The sequence below is a fragment of the Hypanus sabinus genome, chromosome 8 (genome assembly GCF_030144855.1).
Source record: "Hypanus sabinus isolate sHypSab1 chromosome 8, sHypSab1.hap1, whole genome shotgun sequence".
NCBI lineage: Eukaryota > Metazoa > Chordata > Chondrichthyes > Myliobatiformes > Dasyatidae > Hypanus > Hypanus sabinus.
Genome location: NC_082713.1, coordinates 165349994 through 165368539, shown reverse-complemented (window position 1 = coordinate 165368539; position 18546 = coordinate 165349994). Strand labels below are relative to the sequence as shown.

The 18546-nt window shown below is 38.7% G+C and overlaps 1 protein-coding gene across 1 annotated transcript in view; it reads left to right on the top strand.

Moving 5' to 3' along the window:
- tbc1d15 (TBC1 domain family, member 15) overlaps window positions 1–18546 on the top strand; it is a 62396-nt gene that overhangs the window by 32076 nt on the left and 11774 nt on the right. The window contains exons 6-8 of the mRNA XM_059978432.1: window positions 13377–13479; window positions 15523–15714; window positions 15870–15998. Coding sequence (XP_059834415.1) covers window positions 13377–13479; window positions 15523–15714; window positions 15870–15998 — 424 coding nt within the window. The remainder of the gene's footprint in view (window positions 1–13376; window positions 13480–15522; window positions 15715–15869; window positions 15999–18546) is intronic.

Sequence of the window (18546 nt, the reverse complement as noted above, 5' to 3'; positions counted from 1 at the left end):
GCCCCTCCTACTCTATCACACCTGAAGCAACTAAATCCAGGAATACTTAGTTGCCAATCACACCCTTCCTGCAACCATGTTTCACTAATAGCTACAACATCATAATTCCAGGTATCAATCCACGCTTTAAGCTCATCCACCTTTCTTACAATGCTCCTAGCATTAAAATAGATACATTTAAGATACTCTCCATCTCCTCCTCTCTTTCCATCCCTAACAATGCATTCAAATTTATTATCCTTTTCTTTCTTCTCCCCTACATCTTCGGGCTGAGCGCATCCCTTCTCCATCACCTGCCTTTCCTCCCTCACACACTGTCTATTTACTTGCTCCACTGGTGAACTAGCCTCCTCTCCCATAGTCTCCTCAAATAGTCTCCCGCCCCCCCATCTTACTAGTTTAAAGTCCGCCCTGTAGCCCTAGCAAACCTCCCCGCTAGGATATTGGTCCCCCCACGATTCAAGTGTAACCCGTCCTTCTTGAACAGGTCACTCCTGCCCCAGAAAAGGTCCCAATGATCCAGAAACTTGAATCCCTGCCCCCTGCTCCAATCCCACAGCCACGCATTCATCCTCCACCTAATTCTATTCCTACTCTCACTGTCGCGTGGCACAGGCAGTAATCCCGAGATTACTACCTTTGCGGTCCTTCTTCTTAACTGCCTTCCTAACTCCCTATACTCTCGTTTCAGGACCTCTTCCCCTTTCCTTCCTATGTCATTGGTACCTACATGTACCACGACCTCTGGCTCTTCACCCTCCCACTTCAGGATATCTTGGACGCGATCAGAAACGTCCCGAACCCTGGCACCAGGGAGGCAAATTACCATCCGGGACTCCCGGTCACCTCCACAGAAACGCCTGTCTGAGCCCCTGACTATTGAGTCCCCTATTACTATGGACCTCTTTCTTCTAACCCTACCCTTCTGAGCTACAGGGCCGTCCTCTGTGCCGGAGGCTCGGCCACTGTCACTCCCACCAGGTAGGCTGTCCCCCCCAACAGTACTCAAACATGAGTACTTATTGTCAAGGGGTACAGCCACTGGGGTACTCTCTAGTACCTGCCTCTTCCCCTTCCTGACTGTAACCCACCTATCTGCCTCCCGTGGTCCAGGAGTGACCACCTGCCTGTAACTCCTCTCTATCACCTCCTCACTCTCCCTGACCAGGCGAAGGTCATCGAGCTGCAGCTTCAGTTCCCTAACTCGGTCCCTCAGGAGCTGCAGTTCGGCGCACCTGGCGCAGATGTGGACGTCCGGGAGGCTCGGAGACTCCAGGATCTCCCACATCCGACACCGAGAACAACAAGCTGCCCTCACACTCATACCTCCCAAATAACTGAAAATACAAGAACTAAAAGATAAGCCTACTGTGCCCTCTTCCGTTTAAGCCCTCTGAGCCCAAGCCCTACACTCTGCGCCCAGCTCACTCCGCTGCCCGCTTCTTAAGGCGGCGTTCTTTATACATCTTCCCTTCTTCCCGGGCCTCCTTCACGCGCCTGCGCAGTCCCGCCTCTCAGAACTCCGATCTGAGAAGCAATTGGACAATTTGAAAATGGCCGCCGCCGCACTTCCTCTCAAGCCTCGCTGTCCTCTTCCAAAAGAGAACTACCTCACTCAGGATCTCCTTTATATATCTTCCCTCCTTCCCCGGCCTCCTTCACACGCCTGTGCAGTCCCGCCTCTCAGAACTCCGATCTGAGAAGCAATTGGACAATTTGAAAATGGCCGCCGCAGCACTTCCTCTCAAGCTTCGCTGTCCTCTTCCAAAAGAGTATTTCATTGCGTTCTTGACATGTGGCTTGCTGATGGCGAGAAAGTGTTGTGTTCGCAGCTAAGTTCTGACTACTGGATGCTCTCCCTGGGACTTGGTCTTGTAATCATGGTATTTATGCAACTAGTCATCTGAACGTGGTCCATGGTGATGTCCCTGCTCCACCCATGTCTTCTGGATGTAACTGGTTGAGGGCTTGATAATGGTAATTCCATTGCATGTCAAGGGTAGGTAATTAGATACTACGTCCACCCCCAACAGGATGATTGAACACTGATAGCCACAATCATCTCCCTTTATGTGAGGTACAAATCTAACCATGGGATTGTTTCACCTATGATGCCCGTTGATGTATTTTTATCAGGGCTTCTTGATGCCTCACATTGTCAAATACTGCCTTGATATCTGTGACAGTCACCCCCATTTTATATCAGGATTTTAGCCCTTTTGTTCAAGGGTGTAAAGAGGTCTGGAATCAAGTGCTCCTGGCGAAACCAAAATCAAGTGAATACTATTGGAAACCACTTTTTTAATAATGCTTTTTATAAGATTTGTACTTTTTAACAAACTCATGTATTTTCACACTCACTGACAGAAAGCGGTATAGGAGTTAAACTTCAAGGTGTCATCACTAAACTTTATAACTGGAACAAACGACTGAGTGGTAATTAGTCTAAATGGATTGTCATGCTTTTTATGAACAGGATCTACTTGCCCAGTTTTGGGCAAGTGAAGTTGCAAGTGAAGTGGAGCAATTTTATAGAAGTGAAGCTAATTCGGATATTTTATGCATGCTGTGTTTCAGTGAAAACAACTCTGTCAGGCTTCTACATGAGTAATCTGTGTGAAGCTCTCCCAATTTCTACTAGTCTTCATTATTCATGAGGAGGGGACTTTGCAAACTTTGGCTGAGACGAGCTTTGCCATATTTAAATTTCGTGTCTAGATTGGGTGCTGAGGGTTCTTTAAAGTTTTTATCCATTTTCTGTTTTAATGCAGTCGTTATGATACAACTGAGTTGCTTTCAGGCAGTGGTTAACCACAATGTTGCAGGTGTGCAGTTAATTTAAGGCCAGATTGGGTAAGGATAGCAGATTTCCTCCTTCGAAGGATAACGGTGAATCAGATGATTTTTTTTTTCAACAATCAGGCAGTTTCAGGTGAACATTGTTGCAGTTAGTTTTAGTTTTAAGTTCCATTGCTACTATTGTGAGTTAGGAATGAAATTGCATCTTTGGATTATTAGTCCAAGTCACTGGATTATTAATCTTGTAATTTAACAGTTACAGAACCATTTATGCAATAAGCTCAGTTTTATTCCTTCCCAAGACCAAAGAAAAAAAAATTCTGACAAGATTAACTTTACTAGTGGATTGTGGATAATATATTAGTACATTAGAGGTCCATGGCATAAAAAAGGTTGGGAAACCCTGGTATAAACAGAGCATTGGAGTACACTCAGACCCTGCTTAACGCTGAGGTTGCGTTCCTCGGAGATGGAGCGCTAAGTAAATCAGAGCTCTGTAGGGTCATTATAGACAGTGAAATGTGCACCTGAGTTTAAAAAAAATCAAAGCAGAAATATATGATATACTATTTTATGTAAACACAGTAATCCGTGGAGTAACAAACACACAAATAGGCCTAACCTGTACATCAGTGGAGAAGCAACACATCGCAGCAGCAAGGGAGGGAAGTAGGTGGTGGTTACATCTTAGAGGATGGTCCAAGCTGTGGATTCTCCTCTAACTTTAGCTTCTTCTTCAAGTAGGTGTCAAGATTTGACTGCCTTTTGTTAAGTTTCCTTTTATGGAGCAGTTCTCGGTTGTAGAGAACACCTCTCTTTGCCTCATTGCTTTGCTCCCAGTCAGGGTCGTTATCGATGAACTGGTTCATGTTTTATGTGATCGTGGTGGTGCTAGTCCCGAGGAATTTTGTGGTGAGATTTCTTGCTGGTATTTCTTCTTCTCCATCCTTGCCCTCAGATTTACCCAGAAATCATTGCTCTGTCAACTCTTGAAGTTCTTCATTATTAAGGTTCTCACCATGAGAAAGCAATTCCACATCCATGCTAATGCTTTTCCTAGGCATGTTAGATGTACTATACTCACTGGAAGTTGCAGGCCATTTTCCAGGTATGATGGGTGAAAAATTTGGAATAAGTTGGCAAGGGAGCAAGAACATTAATACCTGTTAATGGAGGCAGAGCGTGAACTATATGTGATTGGCTGTGAGTGGTTCAAAGCGTATGTAAAGCACTCTCATTGGCTGATTGAATGTTTACTATAATGATGGCTGTTCTTGAGAAGTTTTGAGTGTTGTTTAGAATGAATTTTTGTCCTTTAAAAAATTCAATAAGGAATTGAATAACTGTGCTATAACGATTTAACACTGTGGGCTCTGAGTGTACAAGCAAAACCATGAAGCAGAAGTAAACTGGTTAATTTCAGATAGTCAGGTTTTAAATGGTGGTGTACTTGGGCCTCAATTTGCACTTAACTTCTCTTAAATTATTAAAATATGCAAGTTTATTGCTGATGTAAAAATCCAGTGGTGAAAGTAACTTCCGAGTTGGAAGCAGAATTGCTAAATGTTTTACGCTCAATGACTCTTTTATTAGATACATCTCCACACCTCGTTAATTCAAACATCTAATCAGCCAATCATGTGACAGCAGCTTAATGAATAAAAGCATGCAAACGTGGTGAAGAGGTTCAGTTGGTTGTTTAGACCAAACAACAGAATGGGGAGGAAATGTGATCTAAGTGACTTTGACTGTGGAATAATTGTTGGAGCCAGACAGAGTGGTTTGAGTATCTCAGAAACTGCTGATCTTTTATGATTTTCATGCACAGCAATCCCTAGAGTTTACAGAGAATAGCACGCAAAACAAAAAAAAAATCCAGTGAGTGATAGTTCAAGTTGCTGAAAATATCTTGTTAATGAGAAAGGTCAGAGGAGAATGGCCAGACTAGTTCAAGCTGACAGGAAGGTGACAGCAACTCAAGTACCCACACATTACAACAGTATTGTGCAGAAGAGCATACTGAATGTGTAACACATTGAGACTTGAAATAGATGGACACCAGGTTCCACTTCTGTATCTAATAAAGAGGACGCTAAGTGTTCAAGTTTAAGTTAGTGGGCAAGAAGATTGCAAATGGCAGGCATTTGGGCCAGTGTGAGGTTATTCACTTATGGAGCATGGTTAGAGCCAAAAAAATTTTTCCCCAGGGTGGATACAGCTGTTATTTGTTGGTATTCAGAGGAATTTTAGATGACTATTCAGGAGTTGTAACGTTAGTAATTACTAGTTAGGATGGCAATACACATGTTTGACTGTATTGCAAAGCAGGTGATGTACAATGGGAAAGCGGTCCTTCCTCATGTACAAGAACCCAGACCTGAAGTGGAACTTCTGAACTCTTTCACTTTGATGTTCTCTCTTCCATTAAAACTTTTGGAAAAATATTTCAGTTTGATGGGAGACAACTTCCTTTTAGGTGTACCTCATCGCATGACTTCTGTTCCCCTGTTTTGAAACAGTTGTTCTGATGGAAATTCAGGAGGGGAATGAAATCATGTTCACAGGGCAAATGTGTAGTTTTTGTGGACTTACATGTCAGTTTGACGGTAACTTCACAAAGATATAGTGAACTGATTTTGAGTCTTAAAACTTTGATGCAGTTGATTTACTCATTACTGCTGCACATACTGCACCATGGGTTGCTTCCTTCAGGCCTTTTCTTAATAAGCTTACCTAGGATAGAAAATGCAGCACATGCCAATGGCTACAAGTCATTAATGGAAGTATCCTACCAGAAACACCGTCATAAATCTGGACCTTTCTTAGCTGGTATGTTTAAAAAGAAAAGATGAAGATTTTTCTTAATATTCTTTCTGTCAAGGGTGAGCAGGAATTTGGTGGATTCTAAACATCTTTTGACTTCCTTTATGTGGGTAAGACAGTTTTTGAAAATTTTGGTGATATGAAAATTGGCAAGCATTTAGCAAGGTCTGGTGGGGAATGAAATTTCCCCTTTATGTGATATATTGTTGTTGAATGATATAATGCTAATGATGTAGCTAACATAGCCTGAGAAAGGCACATTCAGTGGAAGTTGCCAGGTCAGTAATGAGAAATATTAGAATCCAGGGCATTAGGGACTTTAATAGTGCCAAACAGACAGATTTTTAATTTACATTTATTGGATGTTACACAGAATAATAAATATTAATAGTCCTTAAGATTGTCATAGTCGAGAGTGGTACTGGAGATAAGCTCCTATTAAGTGCTCCCAATGGCATGTGTCTCAAATAGCCTCTGGCAAGCAAGTCCAGCTCCTAACTTTCTTGTGTGGCTTAGGTACTAAGCCCGGTAAAGCCATTTCTACTGACAGGAGAAAGGGGAAAGTGGGTTACTGGTGTCTTAAAACCACTCACTTTGGTAAAATGGGGTTCATCAGCTGTAGTTGGCAACTCATCTAGGAGAAGGAAAACTCTGATTTCAAACCTCCACTGCATTGCAGCTACAGCCACTGATGGGGAAGGCTTCAGGAGTAAACGCCAGAGGGAAAATCCAGAGCTGGAGTCCCAAGACAGTCCTACGTTGAGTTCAGTGCTGACTGGCAACTCCTGCGATGCCGCTGATGCTGAACTATATTGGTCTCTGCCATTCTTCGGGTTCATCAGCTGTGTGGTGAGAGGGAGCCTGCTGCATGTACAGCAGCTTGTTCTCCACACCATACTGCCAAGGTTTACTTATCTAGACAGCTAGAAGTAACATCCATGATCAGCTCTGACTGACATAAAAGTCAGAAAGCAGATTCACCGCCTGGAAAGCTAGTTTCCAAATAAGCAGCAAATACACATTGAAAAAATCTTGGATAGGATTTTCAATTAATTCCAAACGTCTTTCTCCTGATGGAATTATTTCAATCTGAAAAGTGAATAATTCTTCCATCAATTACTGTATTTTCCACCTTAATGTTTGAAGTAGCATATTTGAGCAAATTGTGCTTGCAAAATGTCACTGTAAAATCTGATCGTTTGAAAATAATTGTGAGGGTTTAGCATATTTTAATAGCATTATCATTGCCACTAGTTGTGTGTCCAAGAATGTGCTTAATGGGATAATTTCAGAATTTAGTTTGATGTGATTACAGAATGAAGAGTGTGACAACCTTTTGGAAAGGGTTCAGTTTGATACTATCACATGGACCTGGCTTCATCTTTAAATAGTAATTATTTATAGATAGAGTCAGATTAGATTTGAAGAGTTCTAAGAGATACTTTGGACCCCCTGGGAATTTAATGTAAGCAGCAGAGTCACTCCTAACAGCATTTGAAGCACAGGCTGACAGGGAACAGAGCTACTTACATGAGTTAATAACTACATGGAATTATATCATAATTGTGGAATGCAGATTTGAAACTGCCACTCACAATAGAATTCTGATATCCATATTTTTGGAAACTAATAATTTTGATCAGCTATTGCAAATGGCTGCTGCCCAAGACAATCTTCTTAATCCTCCTGCCATTCTTCAGCATTTAAATTGCTCTGAAGTTAGATGAAATGACGACATTAATTTTCAAATGGTTGCAAATCTTCAGGCATGGAGTAACAACTATTGAATTGAAAAACAGTTCATATAAAAGTATTTTTGCTAAGTTAATTAAACTATCCATTTACAAAAGGAATTGCTTGTCCCAACCTTTGAGAACATCTAAATGAAACATTGCAGTAGAAAAGCAGCATCCATTGTCAAAGATCCTCACTAAACAGGCCATGCTCTTTTCTCGCTGCTGCCATCAGGTAGAAAGTACAGTTGCCTCAGGACTCACACCACCAAGTTCAAGAACAGTTAATACCCCTTAGCCATCAGGCTCTATAGGAAAATGGAATAACTACAGTCATATAAAGATTCTTTTACCTTGTCATTTTATGCTTGTTATTTATTGCTATTATTTATTATCTGTATTTGCGCAGTTGGTTTGCAGTTTGCAGTTCCTGATGTTTACAGTTACTGTTTACAGATCCTGCCCGCAGAAAAAAAGAATCTCAGGGTTGTCTGTGGTGACATATATGTACTCTGATAATACATTTTCCTTTGAACTTAAAAGGTAAAATATGTAACCATTGATTTTTCAGAGGAAATATTTCATATATTTGTTCAAAGTTTAATAAATGCTTATGAATATTATTTTTGTGTTGTATCTTACACCCACATCCTCCACTAGTCATATTTAATATATTTTGGTCTGAAGGACAGTTTCATCAAATGTAATCACAAAGTGCAATCAGCAATCTAGCAGTCACAATGATATCGTCTAGTTTAGTACTGATATTGTATGCTCTTAGTTTGGCAGTGTAAGGGATGGATGGGCTTGCCTCTGTGTACTTTTTATGCTGAAAAATACCATTTCTTTTCTTTTGATTTTTCTTTTTCCCTCTCACCTACAATAATTTATGTACTTGCACCTCTAAGAAATGAAAATGTTAAATTAGTTATTATTCACCTACTTCAAATATCTTCAATCTTCTGGTAAAATTTGGTTGGCATATGTTTTAAAAGAGCTATGAGGAGTGATCGGAGTTTTTGGATCTCACAATGACCTTTTATAATTAAGAAGATATTTTATAATGGGTGTAAGTTGGCAGTGAATCTTTGTAGATGCAGGTTGTTCAATGGTTCTATTTAATATCTGAGATTGCATACAGTATACAACCTGAAATTCTTGCTCTTCACAGCCATCTGTGAAAACAAAAAGTACCCTAGGAATAAATGACAGTAAGATATTAGAGCCCCAAGTCCCCCTCTCACCACCACACACAAGCAACAGCAGAGATGAGATAAATGTTCAATTTCACGCAAATATGTTGTTGTTACACTTTGGGCCAGAAATAGCAAAACACAAATAGGCTCGTTTGGAATCTTCCTAATGCATTTAAATCAGAAAATCTGCTTTAAATAAATAACAGGGTTTTGCAAAGCTGGTGTGGTATTTAAATCAGGATTTATCAAAGTCTCCCAGTCACTGGTCTCTGCATTGTAAGAGGATTTTGATCTGTGAGTACGCTAGAATGAAGAACTGCAATGATTTTGTTCTTAAGTATTCACTGTAAACGACACAATGTGGTGCGATAGGTTGATCCTAACCTTTTACTTTCAGGCGCTGGTTCAGATTCAATTCAAGTTCATTGAGTAGAAGTTCTCTGTGCTTTACAACTACTGTGTGAAATCAACGTGGCCATCCTTACTTCAGTGAGCATATGCAAGCAACTGCTTATTGGAAGTCTCAGCTGGGAAAACTGGATAAGAGTTGTGACAAATAGAAAACAATAGTACACTGAGTTGAGTGAAGCAGGTTTATGGTGTTTAGATGTGCTGTGCTGATCTTGGGACATTCTTATTCTATTCACCAACAACAACTAACTATACTCTGAAATTAACTGAAGCTCCCTGTTAGATACATGGGTTATGACCAAAGAAAAAAAAATGGCTGGTGTCATTTTGCACTTTAGTGCAAGTGTGTTTATTAGGTGCATCAAAAATCAAACTTAAAAAAATTAAACAAGGGAAGAAAACTGCTGTTATTGACATCAATGGATCTGGGGTTGAGAGGGTGAACAGCTTTAAGTACCTCGGTACACACATCACTGAGGACCTCACTTGGTCTGTACATACCGGCTGTGTGGGTTGAAGAAGTTTGGCATGAGTCCCTAAATCCTAATGACTTTATACAGGGACACAATTGAGAGCATCTTGACTGGCTGTATCACTGCCTGGTATGCGAACTGTACTTCCCTCAATCGCAGGACTCTGCAGAGAGTGATGTGGACAGCCATGCACATCTGTGGCTGTGAACTTCCCACTATTCAGGACATTTACAGCGACAGGTGTGTAAAAAGGGCCCAAGGATCATTGGGGACCTGAGTCACCCCAACCACAAACTGTTCCAGCTGCTACTATCCGGGGAACGGTACCACAGCATTAAAGACAGGCTCTGGAACAGCTTCTTCCACCAGGCCATCAGACTGATAATTCACACTGACACAATTGCATTTCTAAGCTATATTGACTGTTGTTGTATACCTTGTACATACTATTTATTACAAATGACTATAATTTGCAAATTGCTCATTCCGACAGAGACGTAATGTAAAGATTTTTACTCCTCATGTATGTGAAGGATATAAGAAATAAAGTCAATTCAAAAAGATATCTACCAGAAAACTCAATAATAGTTTCGTATTATTTTTGTCCAGTGTGAACTCCTGACTATCTCAATCTCTCTGTCTCTCTTGCTCTCAACGGTTTAAAATGGCAGTACTGAAGATGTGCAACAGTTTACTAGTAGATCATAAGGCAAGAGAATCGACTAAAAACACTTATAACAGTTTTCGTGAACAAATTGTGGTGAACTATCGCCACAGGCGGAGGTAAGGCTGGTCCGGGGGATGAGGTGTACTGGGGCATTGCGAGGCACAACATGCTTGTTGGCCGTCTACCTAATCCGGGTGTGAAGTTGGATCATTCCAAGTGCCGAGTTGATTTGGTGAGATGGAGAAAGGGTTCAGGTGAGGCGGCCCAGGCGTATTGGGGCACCTCAGTTTGGGTCCTGGAGAGTGGCACTACCTTGGCGCTTGGACAATTTACACATTGGCCCACGTAGACTGGAGGCCCGAGTATCGGTTACCGGAAGTGAGGGTCGGGTTGATTTCGCTTGCTGTCCTGTGAACGTTTACTCCTCTTTCTTGGTGACAAAGCTGTGAACTGATCCAGCTGCTACTCATTTCTGCCCCGCTGGTGTGAAAACTGAGGATCAAGGCTAGGGCCTACTTCAGCTGCTCTGGGATTCAGTCTGGTTCAGAATACTGTTGGTTTGCACAAAGTGTTTTTTTCTTCCTCTCTTTCTCTGCACAGTGGTTTTTGTTTTTTTGCTTTTTTAATTAGGTTAGTTGAGGTTCTTGCTTTGTGACTGCTTATAAGAAGGCAAATTTCAAAGTGTCTAATAAATGTGCTTTGTTTGAATCTTGAGAGCGATGAGCCCGTTTATTAGGCACCTGGACATACCTTCTTTAATTACCTACAAAGTTAACTTAAGTCTACACATAAATTAAAATATAATGCACCCCACAATGTAGTTGCAGTCGTATTACAAAATAAACAGAAGTATCTACCTTAAATACAGTATACAAACAGTATATACGCATTTACACAACCCCATTACTAAAGAAACGGAATATTGAATATTCAGTATTCTGTTATGTTTGGCAGTACAGCCATCATAAAACCAACCTGAGCGCATCAACTCAGTTTAGTGCCCATTATGTTAATGTACAAGGGACGACATTGAAGTGTGTAAACTCAGCACAGCGACATCAGAAGAGGGGTTTAGTTACCGAGTGCTCTCTGCCACACTCCCAAAGGCCATTACAAACAAAACATTCATATGTATAACTATTGCATTTCTTTTTATAGGTTTTTTGTGTAAATAGTTGTCATTTCGATTTTGGAGCAATCTTCATTTGTAAAGCTACATACCGCTAGCCTCTTTCGCCGCCCCCCACCTTTCTCAGTCCTGAAAAAGGGTCTCGGCCTGCAGCATTGCCTGTCTACTTTTGTTGATGCTGCCTGACTTGCTGAGTTCCTCTAGCATTTTGTGTGTATTGCTAGAAAGTGTGGTGAGATTAACAGTTCAGATATTAGTGGTCAGAATGGAAGTAATCTTAACAGCAGTTTTTCTGTTATGCACATTTGCTTTTAAATGGAAATCTAGAAGCAAGTATCAGTGATTCCATTCTCCTGAACAGAGTGACATATGATCAGTGAATTAACAAGACTTTCAGTTAATGACAAACATCTGCCATGAAACTAATCTGAAAATATGAAGCTTCGTCATATGAGATGTAACTGAATTTTTAATGATATTTTTAGCCATTGTTATTGCTTATCAAATCTCTGTTCCAAGAAAGCTATATTTGTAATGGCTGAATGCTCTTCTGTCATATTTCAGAATTTTAAATTGTTAAGAAGGTTAGTTAAAAATAAGAGATATTTACTTGCCAGTTAGCTTCCTATGTTTTAAGTGCCTTTAGCCCTTAAGCATGCTTGTTAAATTTGTTGTTGCTGGTTAACAGAAGACTCATGTTGCTGATGCCTGACAGTGACCGGTATCATGAAAGAGGAAATGTACATTATCAGAATAGAGGAATCTTTGTGGGCAGCTTTCAGTGTGGTTGCTTTACTGCTAATTGTAAAATCCATATCAATGGAAAATCCCCTTTCGTAAGCAATTCCCATCAAACCTCATTTCTTAAGTATTTCTAAGCCAAATCATTTAAACATGAAATTTCATCTGTCATCTTTTATTTTCATCTATCAAAACTTTTGTTGGCTGTTCTGATTAAAATTGTTGACGTTCACCCATTGAAACTGAAGGAAGTTACAGACTTCTGCTCATGTGCTAGTGGGTAGGGAAGTCCAGGCCCTACTGACAGTTGCTGAATCATCTTCAGATTGTACACCAGCTCAATTACTGCATATTTCATGAAGTATTACAGTGCAAAGTTTTTTAATGAGGCAAGCAAAAAAGGAAGTTTAAAAAATGATTTGTATTACTTTAATATAAATTGTGTGGAGTACTGCGTGCAATTTTGGCCACCTACCTATAGAAAATATGTAAATAATGTTGAAAGAGGGAATTTACAAGGATATTGCTGGGACTGAAGCCCTGAGTTATAAGGAGAGATTAAATAGGTTAGGACTTTATTCTTTGGAATGTAAAAGACTGAGCAGAGATTTGAAATAGGTAAATAAAATTATGAGGGGTATAGATAGGGTAAATGCAAGCAGGCTTTTTCTACTTAGTTTGGGTGGGTCTACACCTAGAGGTCATGGGCTAAGGGTGAAAAGTGAAATGTTTAAGGGGAACATGAGGGGAAACTTCTTCACCAATGGGGTCCTAAGGGTGTAGAATGAGCTGCCAGTGCAAGTGGTGCATGCAAGCTCAATTTCAATGTTTACAAGAAGTTTGGATAGTGTATTTTTAAATGTCGCTGCTGTAATGAAACATTTCCCACTCTGGATCAATAAAGTATTTATTATTATTATTATAATCATTATTATTACTTTTCTATGACTCTTAATATTATAAAATTTTAGTTAGCTATAAATATGGTTGAACTGCCTCAAAATTTTAGAGACAGATAAAAATAAATTGTTAGAAAATATTGCAGGTTTCACAATCGGCCAGGCGTCCCATCTTTATTCTAACAGGCTGCTGATTTTTTGGCTGCAGTTACAGTCCCAGCTGCCCAAAGCACGTGCACCCAGTGGGCCCTAGGATGCAAAGGAATAGCAAGAGCAGCCCTTGCAAAATAATGGTATTGCAAGATTTTATTGAAACAAAATAGATAGCATTATAGAAATACAATGTTTGAGAATATAATTTCAATCTGAAAACTAAACATAAGCTTTAAAAATTAGTTCTTATGTGATTTAATGTGTAGCCTGTTTTCTGAAAGCAAATAAACTCAGCAGTTGCACTTAAACTCAAAAGATCTTAAGGTTGTGATCTATCTTTTTGTTTTCTTAGATCTTCCCAAGATAACCAAGTATACTTTGTTGTATACAATACCAAAGCACTTTCTCAGTCTTTTGAGAACCTGTTTGAAGAAAATACAGTTGGTTTAGTACATGTGAGTATATAACATTTTCAAGATGTATAAATATACGAAGAATTACCTTGTGTATCTTAGCTGTAAAAGTGTGTCCATACTGCCTGGCATTCAATTGTATTCTAAAGTACTCTGGAGCAAAATAATAGAATGCTCTTGATATATGTATTAGCTATTGTGTCTTTCTTGTGGCCTACTATGCATCTTTACAATCTTTCCAAAGGAAACTGAAAGCAAGAACATCGAGTAATTTGAGTTTCGGTTTCATTAAAATTGTCTCAGTTGATATCACTTCTTTCAAAGATTGTTTTGTGTAATAGATGATATCAAGACTAATGAGCAGTTTCATAACAGATTTACTGATAAGTAGTTAGACAAGCACTGTAGTTACATAAATAAAAATAGTTGTCAAAAGCTTTACAACTTAGAAACAATTGTATGTGAGAAAAAGGGATTATGTGATAACATTAAAAACATTTGTAATGTGAGAAATTATAAAATTACATTAAATATTGTCAACTTGTTAATTTGCATGAAATGTAATCATGATTTAGTAGCATATTTTTTAAAACAAATTAAGCAAACCTTTGTCACAGTAATATTTACAGATTTTTTTGTAAATTATTCTGTATTTATTAATTACAGGAACATAATATCAGAAATGAAAGCAGGGATAGATTAATGTGCAGATCTTCCACTTGATGTGATCATGGCACCTCATCCATTATCCTGCCTGATCATCATAATCTCTGAATTTTTTAAATGTCCATAAACCTAAAAATCTCATCCTTCAATATACTAAATAATTGATTATTCATAGGTGACTGGGATTGTGGCCTCATATCAATACTAAATGGCTGATCCCTTATGCTGTGATTATCCCCCCCAAGTTGTGCATTCTCTGGCTATGAAGATAGCTCGGAAAAGAAGAACAATCTCTGGGCATCAGCCATGTTCATCCTTTGACTGTATAATATCAATTATTTTTAAATATTTTGTTCAGACCATCACTTTTAATATTTATGAACAGTATGCATACTCATTTTCTCACACGATAGTGTGAAAAATGCTTATGGGAACAGCATAAAAATCACAACAAATTTCACTGAAAAGATAAAATGGCAAATTCTCAGTAGAAGTATGGAAACTGTTAATGCCATGCCCCCACACTGTTGACAACTCTTTTACCTCAGTTAAAGAGCAGGTTCAATATCACTGACGTATGTCATATATTTATTGTTTTGCAGCAGCAGGAGAGTGCAATACATAAAAATGTATTATAAATTACATTAAGTTTATATATTTTTAAAAAAATTTAAAAGTAGTTTAAAAAATGCAGAAGTAGTGAGGTAGTTTTCATTAGTTCGTTCATTGTCTGTTTAGATATCTGATGGAGGAGGGAAAGAAGCTGTTTCTAAAACATTGAGTGTGTGTCTTCAGGCTAGTATATTTACTCTCTGATGGTAATAATAAGAGAGTATGTTCTCGGTCATGGGCATCCTTTTTGAGGCACCTCTTTTTGAAGATGTCCTTGAAGCCAGAGAGGCTAGTGCCCATGATGCAGCTGGCTGAGTTCGCAACATTCTGCGGCTTTTTGTTGATCCTGAGCAGGGTTGAAGTGTGTTGCAATATTCTAAGAGTAAGAACTGAAGCACCTGGTGGGAACCACAAAGGGAGAAAATATTTAATAGCCCCTAGTTTTGAGTAGAAACTTCTTTTCAATGCCAGTCTTCACATATTGTTAAAGATCTCTTTCAGGCCATCTTGTAACTCTTATTTTCCAGAAACAAGAGACCCCAACTTAATTAAAGGTGGAAATAAAGACATAATCTTAGTATTATGTACTTTAAGCTTATATAACCTTAGTTATGTAAATAATTATTTTTCTAGTGAGAATATGTAGTTTTGATCCCATAGCTCATTATTTCAGAACTGCTAAAGCCTCATCTTTTGTTGTCCAAGATTCAGCAGAGCAGCTTTATTGTTCTGTACTAATAGCTATTAAATAATGCATCTTTGCTGAAATGTTTATGATAGTGATTTATGATGATGCTAACTTTACAGAAATTTAAGAAAGATCCATATATGACAACACTTGGAGGCTTTTCCAAAGTTACAAACTACATTCTTGATGCTTTTCGTGGTTCTGAAGTAGCACCCCAACAAAGACCTGCTTCTGAAATGGATCTCAGCGACTCTATTTCGTGTCTAGAAATTAACCATCAAGAAGAACCAGGATTTGAAGTAATCACACGTGTAAGTTTTTGTGCTATGTATCGGAAGTACCTGCTAAAAGGCATAAGTTAAGAATGATCAGTTTTTAATGTGCATTTTAATTTTCCTCTTGTTTTTAAGAGAATCATGTAATAGATTAAGTATAAATAATCCATGCTAATGCCACCTTTTTTCAGATTGACCTCGGAACAAGGCCTGAAATTCAAAGAGGAGAACCAGTTTCTGCTGATGTGTGGTCTCAGAACATGGATACTGATGACAAAATCCTGGATCCAGACAAGCTAAAAGAAATAATATTCAAAGGGGTAACTTAACTTTTTCTCACTCTTGAGTTTATTGGTCTGTCGTTTTATTTTTGCTACATAACACAAAATAGTATGTTAGAAATGAAAATATAGTGTTTTCTTATTACAGTATTTTGTATTTCCTAACTGTTCTCAAATCCTGTCATGAAATTTACTTTTTCTTTTGTACTGATAAATCATTTACATTTCAAAACCATTAAATTTATACCACAACCACCTTGCACATTTGAATCAGAATCAGGTTTAATATCACTGGCATATGTTGTGAAATTTGTTGTCTTTGTGCAGCAGTGCAGGTGGCCCCCATTTATCGAACGTTCGCTTTACGATCTACGAAAGATCTACATTAGTACCTGTTTTTGCTAACCAAAGAGGATTTTTGCTTTTACGGAAAAAAGACGCCCACTTTATACGTGTGCTTACCCTGAGAAAGACTAACATGACCGTGAATCCTTGTGCGGGCAGTTGTGTACGCATGCGTGTACATGCGTACACATGTACGTACGTATGTGTGTACGTGCGTAGGCATGTACGTGCACATGAGTGTACATGCCAATTTTTTTTTCTCCATATCGATTTTGGCTCGCTGTCTTCCCGATTTTGATAAGTGAAACTACACTGTACATGCAATATTTCTACTTTATATAGACTGTATATTTATCATATCATTCCTGCTTTTACTATATGTTAGTGTTATTTTAGGTTTTATGTGTGATTTGGTAGGTTATTTTTTGGTTCTGGGAACGCTCAAAAATTTCTCCCATGTAAATTAATGGTAATTGCTTCTTCGCTTTACGACATTTCGGCTTACAAACGGTTTCATAGGGACTCCATACCTTCGAATAGCAGGGGGATCCTGTACAATGCAGTACATAATAGAGTAAAAAAAAACGTGCATATGTGTGTGTGTGTGTGTGTGAGATAGTTAAATAAGTAGTGTAAAATTAAAAAAAGTAATGAGGGAGTGTTCATGGCTTCAATGTCCATTCAGAAGTTGGATGTCAGAGAGGAAGAAGCTGTTCCTGATCGAGTATGTGCCTTCAGGTCCCGGTACCTCCTTCCTGATGGTAGCAATAAGAACAGGGCATGTCCTGAGTGTTGGGGGACTTTAATGATGGATGTTACCTTTTTGAGGCATCCATCATTAGATAATAAAGTTTTCTGAAAGAGAAGGATTTACAAAACCCACAGTTTTACATATTATTATGATCAGACACGAATCAGTATCAACTCTAGTGAATAACATTGACTGATAACATGCCATTTTAATCTGTATAGCCAGTGTTCTAGTACTGGCTGCAGTTTTCCCATACAGGCTCAATCATGTTGCCTTACAAAAGAAGACTTCATGAATAATGAGGTTATGGTCTCATAACTCCAGAATTAGGTTTGTGCTCAGATTACTTTTGTGGATATTGGAATTATTTGCTAGTAAACCATTGCACTTCAAAAGTGAAGTAACAAAACATATAATTTAATAATTAATTAGAAAGCTGGTATTTAAAGCCACTGTCATTTATTGGCAAATGTGCAAGTGTGCACAGGTGTAATAAAAAACTTCCTTGCATCAGCATCGTGGGCAAATAACATTATATAAGCAGCATTCAGAAGAAAAATTATACATTTTTTATTTACAAGAAATTAGAACAAAAAATAGAGTTTTAGGAAATCTAATTTCCACATGTTTGTATGTGCCTTTGGTAAGTAATATTTAGCTCCTGTGAGATTAAACACAGATTAAAGTGAGGATTAGTCTTTTAAATGCATAAATTATGGTATTGATTTAAGTGGGGAGGGTCTCGGCCCGAAACGTCGACAGCGCTTCTCCCTATAGATGCTGCCTGGCCTGCTGCGTTCCACTGGCATTTAACCAACAAATTCAAATTTCATTGTAGTTCTGTAGACTTCTGTAGTTTTATGCCCAGTTGAACAGATTAAAAAATGCAATGGCAGAAGAGTCAGTTTTCCATTCATAAGGCCAGTGATGTTGTGGGGGTGGAACTGGACTCTCTGATGGTGGTATCTGAAAAGAGGATGCTGTCCAAGTTGCATGCAATCTTGGACAATGACTCCCATCCACTCCATAATGTACTGGTTAGGCACAGTCAGCCCGAGACTCATTCCACTGAGATGCAACACTGAGCGTCATAGGAAGTCATTCCTACCTGTGGCCATCAAACTTTACAACTCCTCCCTCGGAGTGCCAGACACCCTGTGCCAATAGGCTGGTCCTGGACTTATTTCCACTTGGCATGATTAACTTATTATTTAATTATTTATGGTTTTATATTGCTATATTTCTTCACTATTCTTCGTTGGTGTGGCTGTAATGAAACCCAATTTCCCTCGGGATCAATAAAGTATGTCTTTCTGTCTGTCTGTCTTTTCCAAATACTGAATGATAAAGGGAAAGTGAAAAACTTCAATATTTAATTAGTGATAAAACCTACTATTAAAAATTATCAAACAGTTCTGTTTTTTTTAATAATCTTAAATTTTTGTCTTAAGTCTATTACAATGAAAAACAAAAGTTTGTAACATGCAAGAA